At 30.6% G+C, this 26,764-nt stretch overlaps 2 protein-coding genes across 2 annotated transcripts in view; one reads left to right on the top strand and one right to left on the bottom strand.

The window, feature by feature from the left end:
• Positions 1-3,733: 3,733 nt before the first annotated feature.
• On the bottom strand, positions 3,734-5,728 carry LOC111624437. The gene is made up of 3 exons (XM_023367275.1): positions 5,076-5,728; positions 4,581-4,898; positions 3,734-4,502 (listed from the first exon to the last, which is right to left on the bottom strand). Exons 1-3 carry the CDS (start codon positions 5,726-5,728, stop codon positions 3,734-3,736), a joined length of 1,740 nt encoding a protein of 579 aa, XP_023223043.1.
• Positions 5,729-8,299: 2,571 nt separating this feature from the next.
• The window catches only part of LOC111624429 (U4/U6.U5 tri-snRNP-associated protein 2-like), a 19,059-nt gene continuing 594 nt past the window's right edge, over positions 8,300-26,764 (top strand). Inside the window, exons 1-13 of the mRNA XM_023367262.1 lie at positions 8,300-8,449; positions 10,106-10,169; positions 11,025-11,119; positions 11,346-11,482; positions 11,552-11,648; positions 16,104-16,159; positions 16,253-16,478; positions 19,498-19,643; positions 23,757-23,802; positions 25,924-26,147; positions 26,232-26,293; positions 26,363-26,504; positions 26,591-26,677. Coding sequence (XP_023223030.1) covers positions 8,365-8,449; positions 10,106-10,169; positions 11,025-11,119; positions 11,346-11,482; positions 11,552-11,648; positions 16,104-16,159; positions 16,253-16,478; positions 19,498-19,643; positions 23,757-23,802; positions 25,924-26,147; positions 26,232-26,293; positions 26,363-26,504; positions 26,591-26,677 — 1,467 coding nt within the window. The 5' untranslated portion in view covers positions 8,300-8,364. The remainder of the gene's footprint in view (positions 8,450-10,105; positions 10,170-11,024; positions 11,120-11,345; positions 11,483-11,551; positions 11,649-16,103; positions 16,160-16,252; positions 16,479-19,497; positions 19,644-23,756; positions 23,803-25,923; positions 26,148-26,231; positions 26,294-26,362; positions 26,505-26,590; positions 26,678-26,764) is intronic.

Raw genomic sequence — 26,764 nt, 5'->3', positions numbered from 1 at the left:
TTTAAATTATATATATATATATATATATATATATAAGAAGGGGGAAAAGAAAAGAAAAAAAAAGAGTCTATTTACTATCAGTAAAGCTTTCTATCTCGAAACCTTTGATTACATTTCCAATGGACAATATCTCTACTTACCATTGTCGAATCCTAAAAGTTGATATCTCATTCACTCCTATATAGGAGATCTTAAGGACATCACATGATCTGTAATCTCGTCCAATGAATATATCTTTTATAGAAGGTCAAACTTTCAGTTGTGGGAAGCAGGCCAGGCCTGTGTTTAAGATGTTCTTCTCTCTTCAACAATGCAACAAAAGTGAATTGTGAGTGGCGGTGCGAGAGAGAGAAAGTTGCTGGTGCAAGACTCAAAAAAAAAATAATAATAATAATTGTTTTTAAAATGTTTTAGAGTAAGTCATTGGACTTGAGTAGAAAACAAGGTAATCTGTTATAATTATATTCTATGCAGGATTTTAAATAGAAATAGAAAAACAAAGAAAAAAAAGCTGAAATATTCTAGTTTTCAAACCTTGTACTAATTACTCGTTCCTACGAATGTAGATAAATAAAAATTTAATAATCAAGGATACGTACGATACAGAAATTGCTAAGTAAAGAAGGGAAAGAGAAGGGTCTTTAACGTCAGGTTTTATTTATTTAGGGGGGTTAAGAGATCAAGAGAGTATTTGGCAGGTGGTTTGGTGGATGTGGTCATTCTGCTGGAAAATTACAAAGCACTCTCAGAGGGGGTGGAGTGCAGTAGATCCGATTGAGTGATCTCTCTTTCGAAGTAATTAGCTAACGGGATACTATCAAAGGGGGGGGACCAATTGATTAATTATGTTTATTATCGATGTGTTTATGTTACGATTTTTCTCTTCCAAAACCGGAAAACTTATCCTTGCACTGGTATTTTTCTCTCAAGGCCGCATATAGCACGCTTGACCCCAATCGAATTTACTGCATCCAAACGAGTTTTACACAAGAAAATCTGTAGAAAAGAATGTCTAGAAGGAAGAAGCTGTTCTATAATAAACCTATAAGTCACAGTCGATTTTCTAGTTACAGCATCAGTTGGTCTANAGCTGTTCTATAATAAACCTATAAGTCACATTATTATATATATTTTTTTTTCATTAATGGCGCCGAGTTAATAGATAATTTTTTTTCTTTAAACTTATTTTTTTAATCGTTCTTTTGCTAACCGAATTTATCTTAATTAAAAAAAAAACTTTATTTTTTTAAATTCTTTAAAAGATTTCTATATATTTATTATCAAAACTTTAAACTTTATAATATAATATAATTAATAATTTAATTAAAAAGAACAAAAACCTCTCATTCCTAAACGATCACTCATCGCCATTTATCGATTTTTATAACTATTTTATGGAGAAGAAAAGCAATAAATTTACTTGTTTTTAAGAAAAAACAACTTATTCTAATTATAAAATTCTATTTTTTTTTAATTAAAAATATTATTTCGCTTTAAAAGCGAACATGTTGATAGCTTTAAAACGTTATATTCGAGTTTGTATCATCTCCATAAAAGAGCTTAAAAACTATTTACACGATAAAATAATGACATTATTTAAATGATTTTCATTGTTATAAACACTTCACACGTCATAAAATTTAATATATATCTTCATATCTGAAGAGTAATCGAGATTACCTGCAAGATTTTTCAGTTTCTTCCCATGATAGATGCTTGACGTATTATTATTATTATTATTATTATTATTATCTAAATAAAAAATACGTCACGATACAAGATAGGAGATGATCCCGTGCCATACAGGTGAGCTTCACATGTGGGTCAGGGTTTGAATCTCAAGTAGGTCAGGGAGATTCTTCTTTTCTCCTGTACACGTGACGTAAAGTTATCTCACTCTTATGATCTAATTGCATCATATTTTTCTTCGATTTTCAAATTATATTCAAGTTTATTCCATTTTTAATTATGTTTTATTTAACGTTATTTACATAATTTTAACAAGTAATTCAATTTTAATTACAATTTTAATAGCTTAAAACTTAAAATCTCTTAACAAACTTGGAGCGACTTTCCTCTTTTTTTAACCCATAGATATACAATGGGTGTGACGAATTAAGTCATCCATGTTTATTTAATATTATGGACGGTTCCTTTATACCGACAGGACCCATAACCCACTTCCGAAACTGTCGATTGACGCGGAAACTGGGAGAAGGAAAGGGAGAATAATAGGATGGCTTTGTGTTAGATTCACCTCCTTCCGGATGCTGCGAATAAATTTCTCTTTCATAGTCTTCGTGGTGTAAGTGAGTCTGTTCCAATCTTTCTATTTTCCTGTAATTCGTGTGAGTATAAGATCGACTTCGATACTTTTCTCTTCTTCTATCACTTTCTGCTCGAACCGACTTCCTTTTTCTGATTTCTACCACCCATTGGAAAGGCATGAAGTCGTCGTCACGACTGACTTTCAAGGTTGTTTCGTCTCCGCGTCGTTGTACTCCCTGACAAAAACTTGTAATGATTATTATGGCCGACAACACTACGACTCTCTGTAAAGGGGAGAGGAGAAGAATTTATTGCTTTACAGTATCTTACGTATTGTTAAACGTATTATACTTGAAATCTTATATAAAAAAATATAATATTAGCCACTTACTTTGGTAAAAGAAGACGTGACAGTGGACATACTCTTGTTAGATTGAAGAAAAATAGTGAGTAAATGATTCCATCGCCCGTAATGGAAGTAGGACACAATGTAGACACGTAGAAGTGTTTGTAGGTGAAGTCACTGCACTCAATTCTTACTCCATCAAGGAAATAACCGAAACGAGTCATCTCTTCTCGTTAGTTATAAAGGGTTTTTTTTTTATATATACTCGTCTACAATTTCTAACCAATAAACTATCCCCGGGGTAGAATATTCTCTGCCTCGTAACTAAGTAGGATGTTATAAAGAAAAAAAAAAATATTTTAGGTCAATCGCTCACGAAAACTATATTTTCCTGGTCACAACTAAAGTTTACCGTAAAAATTACCTGTGAAAATTAATAATTATTGTCATTGCATTGCATTATTAAATCGGAATACTACAAGTCGACCCCTCCTATAACACTGTTGATAATTCCGTTTTATATGAATTTCATGTTGTACGAGTCACTTAGATTTTATAAATACGTGTGCCGGGCTGTGAACGGCTCGCGTATTTGTAAAATTTAAGTGACTCGTACAACATGGAATTCATATAAAATGGAATTATCAACAGTGTTATAGGGGGGTCGACTGGTATTTGCCAGAATCTCTCGATTTCAGTGGCGTATTGTAACTTCGTGGGACCCGGGCGAATTTTTAATTAGGGACCCCCAAGTACGGGTTAACTTCAGACATTGTTCTCCGGGAAAAGTATTATTTTTTTAATAATAGATTAGTTCGGGACTCAATTTTCCTTTTTTTTTCCCATAGATAAAGCACCTCTGCTCAATTTAACAATATATTTTTGTCCCCAATTGTTCATTTTCTTAAGTTTTTCCCCAAGTTTCCCCCGTGTTTTTCGTAGTAAGACACGAAGCTACTCGATATATTTCTTAAAATTGGAAATATATGAAAGATTTGTGGTTAAATAATTGACTAATGTACAAAATATCACATATTTTAATTTCGAAATTTAAATAAATTATTATTACATCGATAAAATCTCGATAAATAACTGCTCTCTCTCTCTCTCTCTCTCTCTTCACGATAAATATTCCAAGATGGGATGATAGGAGAAATTTATCCTGGCTTCCTTAGATTTATCAACGATTTCTTGAGATTCTATCGATTCACCTCTATCTGTTGCCAACGTTTGAGTTTGAGAGGCAGATGCTATGGGTTTTCGTAGGGGTCTGAACCCAGATTTAACGTTTAGAGGCTCGGAAAACGTCTTGTCGTCGGCGGGTATCAAGTCGGAGGTGTAAGTCTTCTCCCTATTGATTTTATTTAGATGTTGGATCATATTCTGGCCCGGTATCGGTTGGTGTGCCGCAATCCATCTGTTCGGATGATTATTAGTCTTGCTGGGTTGTCTAGAAGGTACCTGATGATCTTCCTGTAACAGTTGTTGGAGTACGTTGGAAGGCGATATACTATCCATCAGTTGAGGATTCTGATTTAGATATCGAAACCAGGCTAACTGCTTTTGAATATAATTAAGGACTTGAGGATTGGGAGGATGAGGTTTTTGTTTTTTGCTATGGAAAATTGAAGCTAGAGCATCAGTTAATTTACCAGTAGCCTTTTTAGGAACGTTAACGGGTCTGCTTTCTTGAGAAAGGACCGGTTGAGACTGGGGGAAAACGTATTTAGAGCCTTTTATGAAACAGGAACATCCTGTAGGCATCTTAAAAACGTCGACGTGTAATCCCTTCTGCTTATCAAATACCATTAATCTATGATAACTGTAAATCTGAGAACAACTAGATTGAAATTGCTCGGAAACGTAGTTGCAATTCCCACCCGGGCGACTGAAAAAAATAGATATGTTTTGATATCAAAATTTTACATTTTTTTGATGGAGAAAAAATGATATAAATATCACTTACAGGCATTTTTCCAATCGTAACATCTGCGTGAACTCCGCAACATTGATGATGACCTTCCATTTGCCTTCGGTATTCTTCGCTCGATGCGGTTTGGAGTATGTGATTTCTGAAGGGCAAACAAACCCACCTCGAACACCGTAATCCATCGGTTCCGATCTAGTTATACCGTAACTCACGGGACCGTAATAATGTTCAAACGTGTATGATTCCTCTTGCTTCCTGGTCAGTCCTTCGACTTGAGTTTCTCTTTCTTTACTTTCCGCGTACATAAGATCGAATTTACTTCTTTCTCTGTAAATTGTATTCATGATGGCAGATCTAAAGGATAAAAGAACATATAAAACTCTATGAAAACATCAATTTTTTTTCATATTTTAAACCGTTGTAAACACCGGAAAAACGTACGAAACGAAGCGTAAGTTATAAAAACAATTGGACTGTTAAGTTGTTATCAAATTTACAAAAAGTTTCCTGTAATAAAATTAAAAAACTAACCTGGGATATTCTGAATCGTCTAAACATATATCTTCGGTGAATTTATCACATCTAGGATTATTCGACGTATCGGCTGAAGTTTTGATTATCGATTGAACAGGAGGGTTCTTCTCTTCTTCTCTGATATTCATTTGTTCCGCAGACAGAACGTCGGGTGGTATATTGTTAGGTTCTATTTCGTCTAGTAATAACAATTGTAAACCATTCAAATCCTCCTGATGAAAAGGTGCAGTCAAAACTGGAATCTGTTCTCCTCCTAAATTCAAAGAAGGAAATCTTTCGATCTGATAATTAGCAGCAACGGGAGCGACTTCTGGTTTAAGACTCCAAAAAGGAGAAATTCGATTAGGACTATTGAAATTCACTAATTTCCTATAAGGTAGAAATTCCGTGTTCAATCTCCTTCCAGTTGAATTATTATGAAGGGTCTTATTGTTCGATCCCATTTTGTGAAGCATACTGGCTAATATCAACTTGGCTAATATAGCCTTAACGTGGCTAAGATTTGCCACCGAAGAAGAAGAATCACTTCCATTCTTATGTTTTATCGCATTTACCTGTTTATCAAACTGTACCCTTCTAAAATCTGTTGTTGTACTCCCTGCTGTGAGTATAAAGCCTATTGCAGATAACACGGCAATCGTTCTCCGCATGTTTAAGCGACGAGATAATGATAAAATTGTAGAACGATATCACTCACGGGTCGATCGAAATTTGTATTTTCATGATAGATCCTCACCCTTGAGAGTTTCTACTGCCCTCGAGGCAGTAACGCAACCGGGAAGTGAAGAGAATCTAACGCTATGCCTGACCTTCTAGATACTAGAAATAGAAGGTCATTCAAGACCTGTTTGTTTTCAGTCAGTCAGCCTCTTTTTTTCGTTCTGATTGCTTGTTCGTACCTTTTTATTTTTTAAAATAGAATCCAACCATAACAAAATTTTCCATATTCACGTAAAGCATGAAGGTGCATAATATATTTATAAACTACAGTTTTAATTATGTTTACCGCACTGAAACAATACCTTTGGCTCTGTTTAGAATGTTACGTGGAGGAGGGGGGGTTTAAGGTTATCTTTATACGACATTCGAAGGCCGTTTATTCACTAATCTGTTCGTCATTAAAACCCGGCTTGACACCACGACCGAGTTGTGTCTTATAAATGACGTAAAAATAATATATTAAAATAAAATTCTTAACCCGGAGTTCATAGACACGTTCTTTTTTTTTCTTGTTATTTTCTTCACTAGGCGATATTTTCAAGTAATGTTTTTAAATCGGGGCATTTCCATAATGGAGTTTCGTGTTGAACATTATCACGAATACACCACGCTCTGTTATAGTAGAGCTCAACACGTGAGTTTAATACCAAATTTGCATGTTAAATGATCAAAATTTATTCTCTAAAATTAGTAAATAGGCTCGTTATGTTCCGTTCTATATTTAATTCGCCTCGAATTAAGCCTGAGCGAACGTCAATTCGGTTTATTCCCCCCTCCTGAAATGCACGCAAAGGACACTAAAATGTCATTTAATAAATATAAAAATATAAAAAAAAAATTAAATAATAAAATAACGATTTATATAATTCATGGAGGACAGGCAGAAGACTTATTCAACACGTAATTATTATTTTAAAAATAAAAAAAACAAATGACAATAGTTTATTGTGTCGGTCGAAAATGATAAGTTGTTGGCTCCAGGCTTAAAAGCCTGGTGTGTTAAACTCTTCAGTCATGTGTGTCCTCCTCCGGTGTCAATGATCCGCCATCTGGTGTATTCGAAGGAAACTTTTGTATCGATCTGTCAATTTAAAATGTTGTTCCCTCCCCGGTAAAGACAATACAAGACAAGCGAATGCCCCCTACTACTTTTATGCAGCGGAAGTTGAAATCATTCTGTCGAATGAAAACATGGGAATGATATAAAAAGAGGTAGAATTAAAAAGATTGGATGTGTCGTTGTGCATGAAGGAACTAAATAATGAATCAAAACTTATCTGAATGGCTACAAAATACTTTCACTTTGCTGTCAATTTCGCGTGTGAAAAGTTAAAGGCACTGAAATAACGTAATTACAGTCGACCCCCCCTATAACACTGTTGATAATTCCATTTTATATGAATTCCATGTTGTACGAGTCAATTAGATTTTACAAATACGTGTGCCTGGCTGTGAACGGTTCACGTATTTTTAACATCTAAGAGACTCGTACAACATGGAATTCATATAAAACGGAATAATCGACAGTGTTATAGGGGGGTCGACTGTAATTTTTTTAAACTTTTTTTCTTTATTTTTATTGGTACATTGATATATCGTCATGAAACTTGCGATTACATTAACTTTTTCGCTCGAGAAACAAGTTACGCGGCTTCAATTTTATCCCTTAATTAAAGTTTATTCGATCCTCGATAGGATCGAATAGCCCGAACGCCATGCCTCAACCCGAATGAATCGTAGGCCGAATGGACGAGGAGATTAATTAAGGCGTCTGCCTACCGCTCTGAAGAACCATAGATCGAATCCGGGGTAGCAACTTCAGGAATTTTTCGTGGGCGATTCGTCCCGGATATGTCGGGCCCCGTTCCTCACAGCTCCTTTGTGGTTCGCAATGGTTGTGATTTAAAAACGACCATCTTAATTAATGTCCACGGCAAGGAATGGTTTAAGAAATAAGTAAGCGGACAAGGGCAGGATGGCCGAGCGGTTAAAATGGCAGCCCACTGTATTGGGTGATCCGAATGATCAGGGATGATGCCCTGACAGAGGTCACCACGCTATTGTAAGCCGAACCCATAAACGAATGATTATGAATCCAAACCCATGGCGTGCTTTGGTTTATTCGTTTACGGCAATACGACACGTGGGCGATCTGCCAAAGGCGGGATGCCTCCCGGAAGGAGTTTCTAAAGGAAACTGGCTCTTATTTAGGTGTTACAAACGTGACGAGAACCCGGAAAATTCCACGTGGCCCGACAGTTGACCAGGGGCAAACCCACGACCAGTATTCGGCGGTTTTGTCCATAGGGCCACCGATGGATGGCTAGAAGTGTCCTTCGGGTTAAAAAAACAAATATAGATAAAAAGATTAAATTTTTACGACATTGTCTGTGCTAATACTTATAAAAATCTCAACGGTAATAATAATTAATTATATATAATTTACTTTATATTATATTTAATTTTTATCTAGAAAGAGTGCAGACGAGATGTAATTTTTTTTTAAAATTTTTTGTTGACCTTGCGACATCTGGCGGAATAAATTGTAACTAGCGGCACGTAGAAAATGGCGGCAGAAGAGAAGAAATCGACAAGTTCAATTTTGAAAAGAAAATCGGAAGACGTGGAAAACAATGAACCGGAAGCGAAAAGTTCGTTCCGTTATAAGTTCTTAATGCTTATTAATATGATTTTTTAAAGTATAAATAACTAATTTTTTTTTAAATGATTTACAAATTTACTTTGTTTCGTATCCTGTTTAAAATTTAATACAGTAATCTTACAGTTCGTAGAATATCCTATTAAACACGTGACACTGTCATCTAATCGTTTTTTTCTTATTACAGGTTGTCAATTTCAATATAAATCAATTTCCATATTTGCCATCCTTACATTACAGATGAGACTGACTTAATAGCAATGAAAGGCTGAGAAATAAAACTACAATTTGTAGAAAGATTGTAGACAACATTGTTACCATTCAGTCTCCATTCTTGACTCATCCTCGTTAGATAATTCTGAGCTTCTATGGAAACATTCTTCAAAGTATCGTTCGATTTCCGTTCGAGAGGACCGGTCTTAGTTATTACCATAGGATCTTCTCTTCATTTTTCTTTCTGTAGAATAAGAGTGATTCTCCGGTTAACGAAAGAAGAAAACAAAGTTGCCGACTCCCAGCGAACGTAGAAGATCCTCTCGGCCAGAAATTGAACAATCCTTTGAACAATCTTCATTCTTTTTAATCGCAATGATACATTTATAATATTGGCTTATTCTTCGAGACAGATTACTAGTAGAATACAGAGTAATAGTACATTGTGTCGCGTATAATAAGTAGAGATATAAACGTCTTCCAAAATCCAGTTCGTTACTATAAAGCCATGTCAACTGCCGTATAATATGACTTGATATTACACTGCAGTTGGTGTGGTTTTATATATAATAAGTATTATATAAAATGTTATGTATAGAAAAAATTACAAAAATGAATAATTCCGTATGGCCTACGGCCTAAAGAATGTGGATTTGGACTTACAACAACTTTTAAGTTTGTTTTCTTGTACCGAAGAGGGGAAGGTTTTGTATATCTATAAGACTTTGTGATGAGATTTCGTACGTGGCAGATTTTTAGAAAAAAAAATTAATTTTTCGTAATTTAATTAGAAATTTAAAACTTTTATTGAAACATGTGTGTGTCTGTCAATGTTGAAGTCAAAAATAGCGATAATGTTGGAGAGTGGACATTTTCTAAAACACTGTTATACGAGCAAACTTGGGATTTTTAGTATTGGTCGTAAATCCGTGTTTGTGAAGACGCAAGTCTAGCCGACAGCTGCTTCTAAAGGCAGATCCTTGGCTTGAAATATGCATAAGTGTTTTATTTATTCTACAGTATTGCCTGATGATGGTGGTTGAAAACATTAGTTCTATTAAATTGAATTTCATAGTAGTGTTTCTATTGATTTTTATTTCGGCTTTTGTTCATTTGTTTTGTCAATATAAACTAATCAGTTCATAATTTGTCATTTTTTTCTAAAAGCTTCTTCATTATGTTAACATCATACTAAAGTTAATTTTGAAATTGTGTTAAAATCAAAGATTTTTATATTTTATATTTGTTTAAAATTCATGATATTCCTCCATCTTTGCTGTCTGTGATAATATTTTGTAATAAAATTTTTAAGGAGATAATATATTCTCTATTTCGGCATTGAGATCTTGATGTTTTTAATTTGATAGAGATACATTTACTATTGTAAGACTTAGAATATTTTTTAATATAATTTTTTTTTTCTTTGGTTATTCAGGAAGAATTACTCAACCATCAAGGGATAAAAGTAGGAACTGTCCATATCTAGACACCATTAACAGGTATATATAATTATAGATTAAATGCTAAATGATTTTTGCATTTTTTGATGAAATAATTAAAAATAGCATTAAATTGCATTGTACAAAGTTTAATATAATAATAGCAATTTTTTTTTTTATATAAGAACTGTTGCAAAATTCTATAAATTAAAGTAATACTTAAGTTTGTATTAATGTAATTATATTTAAATTTAGTATATAAAATATTTCTAAATAATATTTTCTTGTATCTAGTTGCAGAATGAATTTTATAATAGAATCATTGTCTTGAAATTTCTTTTATACAATAAACAATAACACTTTTGTTTATATATTGCATAGTTTATTATTCCAAATAATTGATGTGACATTATTGTATAATAGAAACAAAATAATAGGTTTTACATGGTTTATTAATTTTTTAAAGGAGGAAGAATGGTTAGACATTTCAAAAACACATTGGCATTATTAACCTATATGTTCTTTAAAAAACTTCAATTCTTATAATTATTCCAGAAATTCATATCTAATATGAATTCCATTTAATGCTTAAACTGTCTAAAATAGAACCTAAATAAAACTAAGTAAACTGAAACTATCCATTGGAAAAGACAATTTAATTATTGATTCACACTTTCCTATCGAATTCAAACATTTTGTTTTATATACTTTAAATTCATGTATTATATAATTTAAATTTTTTTTATAAAGTTTAATATTTCTTTTTATTTCATATTAATGATTGCCATTATAATTTTACAAATGTTTTATGTTGTTTATTTCAAAAGAAAAGAACAATAAATCTGATATAAATGATTTTTGTCATTTTTTTTACGCATTAAATTTAGTCTTATACTGAAATATTTTTCTTTTTAGGCACGTTCTAGATTTCGACTTTGAAAAATTATGTTCGGTTTCCTTGTCGCGTATTAATGTTTATGCCTGTATGGTTTGTGGAAAATACTTTCAAGGTAATTACTTATGTATTTAGCTTTTAAAAATATATTATATATAAATATAGACTAATATCATTTAAATCAAAACAAGATTGTTTTTCATCAACTAATTTTTTTATATATTAATGAAGTAAAAAATATGAAGAGTGCTTGTAAATGATTGAAAATTCATGAATATTTTTTTTTTTAACTGTTTATCATTGCTATTATTCTTTAATTCAAAAATGATGAATGGTTTTAGGTCGAGGTCCTAACACTCATTGTTACATGCATAGTGTTCAGGCAGGTCATCACGTTTTCCTCAATCTGTCAACACTCCGTTTTTACTGCCTTCCAGACAATTACGAAATTATTGATTCGTCGCTCGATGATATTACGGTAAAATATTATTCTTATGTTTTTAATGTTTTTTAAAAATATTTAACAATTATTTTGAATTATTAATAGTATGTGCTGAAACCAACGTTTACTCTAAAAGAAATAGCTCATTTAGAATCAAATAACAAATTATCAAGAGCGTACGACGGAACTACGTATATGCCAGGTATGTATAATTTTTCAGTTGAACGAAATTAAAACTTAAGTATTATATATAGCATATCAAACAGATATATTTGTTATATAATAAATATATCTGTTTATTGACAAGACTATGTCTTGTTTATAAAATCGTACTGGCCGATGTTCTTACCAGCGTAGAGGTATGAAGGAGTACATATAGAGAGTTGATATTTGGCACAGAGTATTAGGTGCTAAAATCATTTGCACATAAAAAGTTCCAGACTTGTAGGTAGTTAGGGGACTGAGAACCAAGTCAAAATAAAATACAAAATGGCAACCCTCTTCTATAAACAGGCAAAACAGCCACCTCACCCCACCGAAGTCAGGTAGGGGAGAGTACCACCTACAGTCATTCTAAGAAGTGAACTCTGACCTTAGGACTGAACACGTACTTTCTACTGTTAAATAAAATTTGTAATCTAATTTTGTAAATTTGGGAGTGTTTCAAATATGACGTTAAAATGGTTTATGTCATTACAAGTGGGGATTTTTTAACATTATCTAGTATGGTAAAATCGTAGAATTGATAAAAATTTGATGTTATATTAGGATTGTCGTTACATCCGATGACATTATAATTGGGTTAAACTGTATATTGTTTGTGCAAAATAAAAAAATAATTTCGGACGATACAATAGCCATGATTATTTTTTTCAAAAATGGGAACTTTTCGTTATGCATTGACAAAAATTCAACCCAGGCCGACATGCAATGGAGAGAAATTTTGAAATTAGATAGGTTAATTTCATCGAAGATGCATCGTGGACGATCTCATGGTCTTGGCCGGCGAAGTTTGAACGATCACGCCCAAAAGCAGTGATATCAAAGAAGATAGGAGAATGAGAACAAGACCTGCCTTGAGCATCAAAGTGATTTCGTCTCCAAGACATAGTCTTGTCCCAAATACGGTTTTGCCATTTTACTTGTTTTTTATAGCATAGATAATACATAATCTACAGAATTTTTCTGAATTATTATTAAAAGTTGGAAATGACTTAAAAATTTTATTGTAAATTTATTTTTAATTTCTATATTCAAACTTTTTACAAGTTGATCCATCTCTCATATAAAATGCAGCATGAAATTAACATTATTTAAATTTATAATTTCTACATTTTAAAATAAATATGAAGTATAGAAATATATGAAGAATTTTTTGAAGTAAATCTTGATAATATTAACATTTCATGTTGTTAAATATTTCCTATAATAGGAAACTTAATTGATTACTGAAAGAAATAATAAAAATGCCAAATATGGAGAAGAATTAATTGTTATAGCAGGCATAAATATCATGAAAATACATTATATTATAAATCACATCACAGTGTGATTATTATTTTTGAACAATTTCTTTTGTTTTTTTACCTTAAATAATCCATACCACCAACTGATTCTGGTATTGACATTCAGAAACTTCTGTAAAATACATGTGGATGTGTAAAGATGGTTGGGCTGGGCATTAAGAAGTATATACGGAACACAGTTTAAGAAAGAATATGAGGAACTTCTTATGATATATAATGACGTATATTTTAATACGATACAGAAAAGGAACGTTACAAACGAAGAACACTAAACAAATTATCTTAATACTAATTGTTGAACAAATATTATCATCTTTGAGCTGACACGTCATTCGTGTTATGTCGTGATTCTAGCGGTTCGTCTTTTTTCCCGCCTGCCCCGAATGCCTGCGCACGACATCGGACTTGACCAAATCATGACGACGTGGGGGACGGGCACCACATACATTTATGTTTATATTCAATGTTATAAATCTTTATATTGTTCAATTAAATAACAACAACTCAAAGCCCGAATAGTATATAATAAATCACCAAACAATCGCCTAAATATCGGGCTATAATTAAATGATTGGAATAAAGTAATTTGACATTAGAGGTAGGCGTTAGGTGCCATCTCTTAAGTAAATTAATAATTAAAATTAAATAAATAAATTTTAGAACCTTCTGGAATAAAAGAACTGGCCCGGGTACTGATGTATTTAACCAAGTAAGGTCTAATCTAATATACTTCTGGAAGCGAAGACTCGCTCGGGGTCCAGGTGGCGTAACTGGCCAGCGCACTGCACGGCAAGCGGAGGTTGCGGGTTCAAGCCCCGTCCCGGGCCAGTTCTTTTATTCCAGAAGGTTCTAAAATTTATTTATTTAATTTTAATTATTAATTTACTTAAGAGATGGCGCCTAACGCCTACCTCTAATGTCAAATTACTTTATTCCAATCATTTAATTATAGCCCGATATTTAGGCTATCGTTTGGTAATTTATTGTTCAATTAATTATTGGAATATTAATGTGGATATGCGTATACTAGTTTCTTTGATAAATTTTATTCTTAATTTTTAAACGTAAATAACTTTTGTCATTATATTTTATTTTTATTGAGTAATAAAAAAAATCAAAAAAAAAAAAAAATGATACATCCTGCAGGATTTGATTCAACTCAGTGAATTATAATAATCAAACGCATAATATGTACAAAAATTGTAGCAGAATAATATGTAATAGCTACCTAAAAATATAAATAAATAAACTTAATGTTGAAGTTTGAATTAATGTATACAGAAAAATGATTATTTTCTGAGTTTTGATTTTAAATAAATGCAATGAGTAAGACTTCAAAATATTAATTTAAATTATATTTATATAATTTTAAAATGTTTATTGACTTGCTTAATATTTTTCTACTTGTTTATTATCAATTAGTGTATAAGAGGAAAGAATAACAAACGTAAAGAATTCAGTAAATAGAACAGAAAAGTTGACTTAGATTTTACTTTAATTTTGGAACAATAAATAAATAACACAATATAACTAATAAATTGGAAATGCTTTAGGCTAATAAATTTACTATTATCAAACAAAAGATAAAACTTGACCTAAAATTAAGTCTAAAAAGTTTTAAATACAAGTATAAAAAAAAAAAATAAGTTTTTTAATACTTAATTCTAGTTATATTCCATCTTTTGCCTTAAGATGGTAATTTCATTTTACCGAAAGCTTTTGCAATGTATTAGTTGTATCTTGTTATTTATTGTCCAAACATTAAAGTTACATCCAAAGTTAGTCAGTAACTATACTGATTAATGTTGATGTAACTATATTTCATATTCTCAGAATATTATTGAAAAATGTCATTACATAGGTTTTTAAGATACTCACTAGGCTGCAATTTGAAAAAATTGTAGACGTATAAATTCCCACTGTCATCTGTCTTTCCTTAATCTTAAGAATGGAGTTAGATAGATAGAAAGCAAGACCATACATGGAAACCTCATACGCATTTTATACTTATTTTATTATAATTTAAAGACGAAGGAAGAAGTTGATCTTTTACTGTTGGCCCTAGAGAATTGCTAATAGCTAATCTGATCTGAATCTAATTGTATTAATTAATTAAAGTTTATTTTAAAGTAAATTTAATTTTAACAATATGGAAATGTTACTTATTTCTTTAATTTCTAAATATTTTTGAAGTTATATTACTGAAATTTTTAAGGTATTATTAGTTTTATAACTTATTAAATTTATATAAATTAAATAATGTGTGTGGTATAACTTTCGTGTCAGCGAATTAATTCATTCTAAAATGATTAACAGATGTAGGAGATAAGAATTTTACAAATACGTGAGCTGTTCACAGCCCGGCACACGTATTTGTAAAATCTAAGTGACTCATACAACATGGAATTCATATAAAACGGAAAAATCAACAGTGTTATAGGGGGGTCGACTGTATAGTATATTAGTATATCGCTATTAACCTACTTCGTGTTGAATTTTCATTGATGTTTTTTCAAAATTTTTTTTTTTAATAATAATCGTCGCTATTGTATCGTTAAAAATTATTTTAAAATTATTTTATTGCTCACAAAACAAACAACCACTCATAATTAGAAAATTATGTCTCGTTTAAATACTGGCCTCCCTTCAATGGTCGAGCCGTGTTGTCAGCTAAAACACGCAAAAATTTATCAAAAATAATATTAAAGTAGCCAAGACATAGCCAAATATCGTAGCGCCACATCACTAGCGGACATTTGAAATTTGCCGACTAGAACAGTCGGTTAACCAATGTGACGGTTAATCGGGGGTTGGATAATCGATGCTCTACTGTACAAAAAATATGTCTATTAAAGCTACAAAATTTTCTTCATCTTTCTCTTTCATCATTTACAATCACCAGCGATAATCCAAAAAAAAAACAATTTTTACTTATAGAAACGACCTTTTATTTGAAGCTGCGCATCTGAAAAAAGTGTGCAAATTCTATCTTCAGTATACATATTTTTTGTATTTTAATTAATAGAAAAGATATTTTTAGATTATAAATAGTCTGTAACATTAAAATGCTTGAATATTTTTCCAAATTCATTAAATTTTTATTTAATTTGTTGTCTCGTTCTTTTTATTAGGTATTGTCGGATTGAACAACATTAAAGCAAATGATTATTGTAATGTTATATTACAGGTAAGATGTATTATAATTTTGTGGTATGAGAATTTACAAGTTTTATTATTATAATTATTATAAAAATTTGACTCAAATTTTAAAATATTTTAGGCACTCTCTCACGTGCCTCCCCTCAGAAATTATTTCTTAAGGGAAGAAAATTATAGTAAAATTCCAAGACCGCCTGGTGACATTATGGTGTTATTAGTTCAAAGATTTGGCGAATTGTTAAGAAAATTATGGAATCCTCGGAATTTTAAGGCGCACGTCAGTCCTCACGAAATGTTACAGGCTGTGGTGCTTTGCAGCAAGAAGAAGTTTCAAATTACAGAACAAGGTATTTTAAATAAACTGCATGTTTACTAATTAAAGAACAGTATAATATTAAAAAATAAAATTTAAACTAGTCAGCATAGTTAATCTTTGTTAATTAATCAATGTACCTTTAGCTGCAGGTAAAGTTGAAAGAATACTAATTACATTTTCAGTTGTAGACAGACAATAATGGAATGGAGATTCTACTTTCATTGGTTTATACTAAGGTTGTCCAACTGTTTTTCCTAATGAACCAAATTAGAAATTTAGGTATATTCAGCGGGTCACAAAGATACTTTATATAAATATATACTTTTAAAAAGTTCAAAATGTAAATATAAAATTTTAATAACAAGTATATATATATAATTACAAAACATACTGTATTATTTACAATAAAAAACGAAATTATACTCATGCAAAATAAAAATAAATTCAATGTGATTTTTGCCATTGCCTTCCTTTTTATACCAGTCTTAATTCTAAGAATGTTAGTTAAATGGGAATCACTTGACCTATTTCTTTCAGCAGTTTCGATGTTTTTCGTGCACGAAAAGAATTGTTTACAACAGTATGTACTACTCCATATACATAACAGTTTTCTAGATAAATTGACAATTCCATCAAATTCATTGAAAGAATGAACTTCTTTGTAAAATTCAAGAAGGGAATGTTCTCTATGATTAGTTTTCAAAGGTTTCTAGCTGGTATTCGGCTGGTGTTTCCACATAATTAAATAAAAATGGATCACTAAACGATTTTAATTCAATTTTTATTTTTATGAAGTCAGAAAATCTGGTTGTTATATCTTTAAACAAAAATGAAAAATATAGTAAATTATGTGAAAAGTCCACTGGAAATTCTTCTTTTCTTTTTAATAAATTCTGAAAATATAGAATTTCACACTGCAATTTTATCATGACAAATAAGGCAGATAATATTATTGCATGTTTCGATTATTAAATATTTTTCTGGCCAAAAGATATTTCATTTTTTGTTTTCTTTTGTTATTTTTTATTTTCTTAGTATTAGATGCCATGACCAAATGCTGGGTTATTAAAAATATAAATTTAAAGTTGATGAAATAATTATGAATATAATTGGAGGTTGAAAATATTTATATTATTACGTTAGCAAAAGAAATATATAGATAGTCTTATGTCTGTATTATATACCTGTAATTAGAAAGAATGCCAAAGTGGAAGAGGCTAATTTATATATATTTAAATTATTATGTTAGCAAAAGAAATTTGTAGATAGACCTAATGTCTGTATTATATACCTGTAATTAGAAAGAATTCCAAAGTGAGAGGANTCTGGCCAAAAGATATTTCATTTTTTGTTTTCTTTTGTTATTTTTTATTTTCTTAGTATTAGATGCCATGACCAAATGCTGGGTTATTAAAAATATAAATTTAAAGTTGATGAAATAATTATGAATATAATTGGAGGTTGAAAATATTTATATTATTACGTTAGCAAAAGAAATATACAGATAGTCTTATGTCTGTATTATATACCTGTAATTAGAAAGAATGCCAAAGTGGAAGAGGCTAATTTATTCTTTATTTCTATAAATAAGAAATTAGCCCATTCCACTTTGAGATTAAACTTATCCGAACCACTAAAAATCGCCGACACTCTTTTGAAAAGGGGGATTACGTGACTTTTTCATCCGCCTGATGAAAGGTACCATTCTTTATCACTAACAACATCACTTAATTACAAAAATCTTTGAAACTGAAACAATCAAAATGACAGACCACGCCACCAACTTTTTTGATTGATCAGTTACAAATTATGTCACCAATTACGTCATTACGACATCAAAGTGTAACCAGTGAAACGAGAATAATTTTTACAACATACTTTACGAAAATAAATGAAAATGTACCTTAAAAATTTAGAGTGCAGTGGGCCACAGGTTGGACATCCCTGGTTTATACTTTAATATGCCCCATCTTCATTGATTAATTTAGCAAAAAGGATCATGTTTATTATTCTGTGAAATAATATTCCAACTAGATACAAATAATCTCTATAATGGATATGAAGTAGAGATGATGCATTTATTACTTTCCTTGCTTGTTATGTATACATAACAAGAGAAAGTAATGAATTGTGTCAAATTAGACCCTCTGAGATTTTTGCAAAACTCCATGTTTTGAGACCTGAACCCAAAAAAGTAAAAAAAAAAAAAAAACAGCAAAAGTATTTTGTGGATGTGTGTGTGTGTGTGTTGGAGTCTATTTTGCTTAATATCTCCAGACAGAGTGAAGCTAAAGAAATGAAATTTGACACAGTAGCTTGTATATAAGGGGTATTGGTGCTATTAAATTTTGGATGTGAAAGGTCATATATTATGGCTAAAGCCCATAAATTAGAGAAAACTAGGATAACTGGCTCTAATGCTAACCTTATCAGAGTCACAAGTGGATAATGCTGACATTATCCAAAAACAGATGCACAAAACAAGAACAAAAGTTAAAATTCAGGCTTTATCCAAATCATTTTTGATAAAAAGAGGAGGGAATTTAGGGAATTTGTCTAAAAACAAAATGCTCATGCTGATGAAAGAGAAACATCTATATTTAGCTCTATCCATACATTTGCATCTGAATGATAACTTCAGCCTATAGATAAATATTGGATATACTCAGCATCTACAGCAAAAGATGAAGAGTTTGTGCAACGTTGATCTATAGGCTGAAGTTACCATTTGGATGTGATACACTCATCTCTAAGATCCATTTCTTGTATCCATACAAAGGTAAATAGGCTTTACATTATCTATAAAAAAGCTCAAATTTTAATCTTTGTTTTTGCTTCATCCATCTGTTTTTGGATAATGTCTGCTTTATCTACTTGTGGCTTTTGTAAAGATAAGTTCAAAATGAATAAATTACTTGCTTTAACCAAAATACTTGGATAAAGCTAGCATCAGCCAGTTAAAATTTTGATATTTTATTTAAATTTTATATCAATTGAAGTATTAGAATTGGCTAATCTTAATTGTTATTATATGTTTGAATTTTTTACAGGTGATCCTATTGCATTTATGTCATGGTTTTTAAATAGTTTGCATCTTGCTTTAAATGGAAGTAAAAAAGATCAAAGCAGTATTGTTTATTGTGCATTTAGAGGTGCTATGAGAATGTATTCCAAAAAAATTATATCTATCGATAAGGTAAGTAATGTTACTTTAAAAGTTGTTTTTAATTATGGTTATAATAAAAAGAATAATAATTATATAAAATAATGTGTGACAGAGATGAAAATATTATTTAATAAAGTAAATAAAGTTTATGAGTGATTATAAATTTATTATCTAGAAATATTTGTATTGAAAACATTTATGGACAAATGAATATTTAAGTATATTTATTTTGATATAAAGATTGAATATTCTATACACTTTTCAATAAATGTAAGCACTTTATGTAGCATGTAATAATTTTGCCAAAATGTCTGCGTGTGAAGAATTCATACTGAATACTAAGATTTTTATAAAATTTCAAGTTTATTTGATCAATTTCTTGTTACTGATATCCGTGTTTATATTATTTTTACCTTAAAATTAGTGTAGATGTCAGATAAATTACACATTAAAGATAGTATTGATAATGAATCTAAACATTAGAAAGAAACTCAAGATGGGTTAAAGTAGTCTGGATATTTATTGGATTAAGCACTTTTTGGAATTTTCAATCCCATCTTCATATCCGCAACATTCAATGTTCTTACATTAATTAAATAACACCAACAAAACCTTCAAAATATACCAGTAAATATAATTTAATATAAATATGTTATATGACAAACATCTTTGATCCCAATAGGATCTGTGTCATATTGGGATCGAAAATGTTTGTCATAATGTATTTATATTAAATTATATTTTCTGGTACATTTTGAAGGTTTTGTTGGTATTATTTAATAGCATATAATCAGCTTTGGGAAGATTTAGAACAATGTTCTTACAGTTTGAATAAAACAACTGTTGTTGAAAGTTGTCTTGGAACTCCTAGGATTGATCAGACAGACTTTATTACCGTATATCTGCGCAGATAAGACAATAGTTGAATCATAAAAAAAGACACCCAAAATCTGGGGTCATCGTATAGGACAAATACAAAAAAAATTAAATTGAAATCTATATAAATTAAAACCATTATAAAATAAAACAAATCATTCACCAATGTATATAAATAGCCCATACAAAGTTTTTGTGAATAGTCAAGGTCATTACCTGAATGCCCGAATCAGTGCGAATGTTTTCAATAATCGCAAGGCAGCACTGTCAAATGCAAGAAAATAAAATTTGTGTATTCGAAACATTACGAATAGGACATAATTCCGTATATGCTATGCAGTATTATTATCCAGATGATGATCGCTGATCTAAACTAAATTCATAAGCAATTGCTAATTTGGAGGTCGTCTTATAGGACAGATATATGCTAAAACTATAAAACTTTGACAAAAATTTATACCTCATCTTATCTGCGCAGATATACGGTAACTAAAAGAGAACAAGAAGCAATCAAGTAACAAACAACAACTTTTTGTACAAAACACTTTGAATCTGACCAATCAACATTATAAATTCAATCATTTCTTTAACCAATTAACAAATATTTTTAAAATAATTAATAATTTTTAAGGTTTATAATAAAAATGAAATTATTATATTATTCATGCATAAACTAAAACAAAAATAAAAATAAAAAACAAAATACTAATAAAACTAAAATAAAAGGAGGCAAGATAACATAACAACTGAAAAGATAAAAAATAATTAAGAACAAAATTACAATAAATAAAAATGTATCAATAATTTAGTACTTTGCACAGACAATTTGAAAGTTTTAAAACAATGCAAAATGTCAGTCTGACCTAAGGAAATTCGTACAGTATAAATAGATAAGACTTGGGGAGAAGCTTAACCTGGAGTTTTCAGGGGCAGATTTGTGACTGTGCGGAAGAAGTCCATATCCAACAAACTTGAAAATCCCAAAAAGCACTAAATCCAATAAATATCTTGACTCCTTTAACAGTTTGAGTTTCTTTCTAATGTTTGTAGCCATGGAGTCATCTTTTCTAATTTTTAGTGAATATAAAAATTTTCTTTTAAATTGTCCATTTCTGCTCTTTTAAATTATCTTAGTTAATTTTTCCAAATGAAGTATGAGGGTTATTTTTTTTTCAACCTCTACTGACCCAGAATAAAAAAACAAGAATGAAGAACAAAATCATTTTATTTGTAGAAGATAGTTACCAGATTGTTCAATAAGTTTTGTTGTTCGATAAGAAAAACACGATTTTATGTTTGAAATACATTTTATTATTCAATATAATCTCTCTGAATTTCAATACACTTGTTCCAGTGATCTTCTAATTTATGGATTCCATCCCTAAAGTGAGAATCCGGAAGACTGTCAAAATACACTTCCATGGCTGCTATTATCTCTTCGTTTGATGAAAATCGTTTCCCATGCATGAATTGTTTTTAGATGTGAGAACAGCCAGAAGTCAGAAGGAGCTAAATCTGGCAAATAGCGAGGATGTTGCAGCAATTCGTATTTTAATTTACTGATTTTCACAATGGTTTTTTGAGCTGTGTGAGAGGGTGCGTTGTCTTGATGAAAAATGATTTTTTTCTTTTTTAAACCAGGTCTTTTCTCATGAAATTTTACATCCAACTGGTCCAAAAGGTTACAATAATAATCTGAGTTTATTGTTTTACCAGTTTGGAGGTAATCCACAAACAAAATTCCTTTTGCATCCCAAAAAACTGATACTAACACCTTCTTGGTCGATTTCTGGACCCTGACTCACTTCGGAGCCGAAGTACCGGGTTCACACCACTCCTTAGCCTCTTGTTTTGATTCAGGATCATGGTGGTAGACCCAAATCTCATCCATAGTGATGAAACGATGCACAAAATCCTTTTTATCCTTTCTAAAACGCTCCAAATGTTGCTGAGAAAGTTGCATTCGAATGTGTTTTTGTTCCATAGTTAACGAATGCAGCACCCATTGTGCACACAGCTTTCTGTAACCCAAAACTTCAGCCAAAATATTGCTCACACTGCCTAACGAAAACCCTAGGGCTTCTACTAAATCTCTCTCAGTTAATTGATGATCTTCCGAAACCATATGCTGTATTTTTGCTACGATTTCTGGTGTTGATGCACTTTTTGGACGTCCTTCACGTGGATCGTCTTCAAGACTCGTACGACCATGTTTAAATTCAGCAACTCATCTTTCTACTGTTCTGATTGAAGGTGAAGAGTCCTTATACACTTTTAACAATTGTTCATGAATTTGTTTTGGTGCTACACCTTCCAAAAATAAGAATTTTATCACTGCACGATATTCAATTTTTTTCATTGTAAAAAAATACAGTGATGCATCAACTTTGAACAGCTGCAAATATACAATGAGTTGATGGATCTACTTGAAACTTGACACGTGTTTATGAAATAGTAGTACTATTTACAGAGAAATAAAGTGACGATCCTAATAGCGCCACCTCTTATCGAACAACAAAACTTATTGAACAACCTGGTACAGTCTTCACTTATTTTTCCACATAATTGCCTTGTCGATTCAGGCAGACATCATACCGTGACACCAGCTTTTGTATAGTCATGTCGAACATTGCCACCAGAGCATTCAGCCAATCTATAACACTGTCAGTCAGCGGTATACAGTGTGGACGTTGAAATTTGAGGAAATTCTTCACTGAGCTCAGAAACCAATGCCTTTCTCACACCAATTGATCCACTTTGTCCACCGAATTGTCAGTCATCACACATTTCCTCCCTTGACCGCCCTCATCATGAACATTGTCGTGTCCTTGTTTGAATTTGCACCATTCACGCACACATCCGTAGCTCACGAGGATCTCACCATACACATTGCACATCCTTTGATGAATTTCACCTCCATTCAGCCCTTTGGCCTGTAGGAATCAAATTACTGCTCGTACTTCACAGTTGCGGGAGACTGGATTGGCGACATAATGTTTATATGTTTACTGCAGAGTAGCAAATGTCTAAAATAGCTTGGCACAATGCTAAGTTGTGAGGGAATATACCACTTACTAGGTATGCACCCTGTCCCTGTCTCACATGTTTCCAATATGTTTGCATTAGTGAAGGTTGAAAAAAATAACCCTCGTAGATAATCATTTTTCACTATTTAAATAGATATTTTTATGTAATATTAAGATAAATATTCATTTTAATTTAATTTAATTATATTAAGAGAATGTAATAAATTTTCCGTTTATTTAGAGTGAAGAAGAAAAACAACAGTTGTTGATGAGTGACGATTATAGAGGTAAATGAAAACTGCATTTCAAATTAAACACTATTATTTTATTAAAAATACGATCTTATATTTTGTAATATATTCATTAATTATATACATTTTTAATAATAATAATATTTACAAGGTAAAATTTTGGCTTTTACACAAAGTATTTATATTCTGCTTAAATCCATATGAAAGTATTTTTGTACATATTTCTATTTTAAATAGTTTATAAAATTATAATTTAATTATATAATTTATTTATCGTTGAAATTAAATCTTCTTGTAATTGTATAAAAATAAAACAAATTTCTCAATCATTGAATTGAGAGAAGTACATTTGTTAATAACCACATGGATCCAAATAATAACAAATTGAACAGAATCTAATTTGAAATAAAACATCTGTTGAAATAATAGAGTAGGATGGGAAGTTGTAGGCTTGATTGATGATTTAAATCCGACTTTAGTCCTGTTCTTATAGAAATTCTACAGATCTAATCTGTCTCCTTTCAATAGATATCAAATGTTTTCAGAAGAAAACCAGATAACTCGATAACTTGTAATTTAATATTAAATTAGTCACACAGCTTCAGATTATTAATTTTTAATAAAATGAACATTGAAAGTGACCTCTTTTGTGCAATTTTATGAATATTCTTTATTTCATTTTTAAAAATGGTCATTTGCTTGTTTACACAGAACTTTTTATTGACGAAATGTGGATTTATTGTGGTGTTGTATTAAATTTTTATGAGAATAAAATGTCTATTTTGATCTCTTCTTCAGTAGAAAGTTTATTTGGAAATTCTCACTTAATCAATTTTAAAATTATACCAAAATTATTTATTAAAAAAAATTCTAAGAATATTTACTTGATAAAAACTAAGAAATGATTTATACAGAAGAAAATATGTATTGATATTTGATATTTCTTCAAATGATTTTCGTATATTTCAATTAGTTGAATATTAATTAGAAAAATTTTATATTAGATAATAAACGATGCTGTATTAGCACATATGCAAGTTTCACTATTTAAACATTACTATAAAAAGTTTATAATTTAATATAGAAAAATTTCAATAGATTCTTCAACTACTTACATTTGTCATTTTATTGGAATACTTTAATTAAATTTTTTGTTGGTATTTTAATCTTGGTATAACATAGAATTGAATCTGATAATTTTGGTATCGCTCTCGTTCCGATTTATCGAAAATATCAATTTTCTAGCTTTTTCTTAACTGAATTTTTACACACTGTTATTCTGTATCATTTTATTTCAATAGTATAAATTATTTAGCTTTTATTTCTTAATTGAACAATATTACTTTGGTTTAAAATCCCTAACTTAGGCGTGGAATTATACTCTTAACTTTCAGAAATTTTCGGTTTGACCGAATCATAATAGTACGATCGTGATTATCCGTATTCCATATTTGTCTTTATACAGATTTATCACGAAATATCCCTATTCAATGCTATCTGTAGTAATAAATAGTACAAATGCAACCAAATTTTATATGCAGACATTTCTGGACGTAGGGAAGTAATACTTTCAAAATTCAATACTATGGATGGGATTTGTGCTGTGAGTGTCAAAAAGGGATCTTGATACAATTTCTGAAGAATTTGGAACATTTGAAGTTCACTCAGCATTACCATTATTTAAAAACTTGTTTTGGCATGGTTGTGATCATTGTGATGATCCTATCATGCTGTAAGCAGTTTTTTATGCAAAAAAATTGCCTACAGCATATATAAATTACACATATAATATGTGTTTTTTCCATTCATAATTCCATAAGTTCCATAGTAGAAAATTTTGGAACTGAATTTTTCTGTATGAAAATTGCTTTCCATGTCCTGAAATGCTAGCATACAAAGTTTGGTTGCATTTCTCCAGAGAGTATTGAATAAGAATACTTTAATTAAAATAATCCTGCGTATTTCATAAGAGAAAATTAGTTACTTGCGCAGTTATACAGTGTAACTGAACTCAGTGCCGACGTCTTAGGGATAAATTCTAGGGTCAAAAACAAGCCTAAAATCCTCTATAAAGGTTTTTCAAAATTTATTTCACTTTCAACATATGCTTTCCAAAAAATTGTGTTGGAAATCAATTTTAAATGTTTATATTTTTAGAAAAAATGGAAAAATCAAATTTCCTGTACTTGACTGTGGATCTACCTCCTCCTCCATTGTATAAAGACGAACTGAAAGAGAAGATCATTCCTCAAGTACCATTATTCACTATATTAGCCAAATTTAATGGTACATCAGAAAAAGAATATAGGACCTATAAAGATTCTACAATGAAAAGATTTGAAATAACAAAATTACCTCCTTATTTAATACTTTATATAAAAGTAAGGACTTGTGTTAAGTATAATATAAAAAGCTAATGTAAAATCTTATAAAATCAATTAAAAGATTTATTTTTAAAATTTTAGAGATTTACCAAAAATACATTTTTTGTTGAAAAAAATCCAACTATCGTGAACTTTCCAATCAAGTAAGTTTAATTTTTTTTTTATTTTTCAAGTAATATTTATAACAAAGATTATTAACAAATATATTTTAGGAACGTAGACATGACAGAATTGCTTCATCCCAGCGTACGCAATACGCATCCGAAATGTGTGTACGACCTGATAGCCAACATCGTACACGACGGAGAACCGGGCGCGGGAAAGGGCACTTACCGCATTCACATATTGCACCGCGTAAGTTTGAAAATATTAAGAACTTTCTTCGAGATTTAATCGGAAGCATTTCAAATTTATTCACGCTTTATTTTATACTTCCACAGGGCAGCGGAAAATGGTACGAAATGCAAGATCTGCACGTAACAGAAATACTGCCGCAGATGATTACATTATCCGAAGCATATATTCAGGTTATTTAATTATTTTGTAATAATTTTATTTTAATATATTAATTTAATAAATTAAAAACATATATTTTTAAATATAATATATTTAAA

This window comes from Centruroides sculpturatus, unplaced genomic scaffold (genome assembly GCF_000671375.1).
Source record: "Centruroides sculpturatus isolate CEXI.00-Female unplaced genomic scaffold, Cexi_2.0 scaffold397, whole genome shotgun sequence".
In the NCBI taxonomy this organism is placed as follows: Eukaryota; Metazoa; Arthropoda; class Arachnida; order Scorpiones; family Buthidae; genus Centruroides; species Centruroides sculpturatus.
The sequence above is the reverse complement of the archived record's forward strand: the minus strand, read 5'-3'. Positions and strand labels throughout refer to the sequence as shown.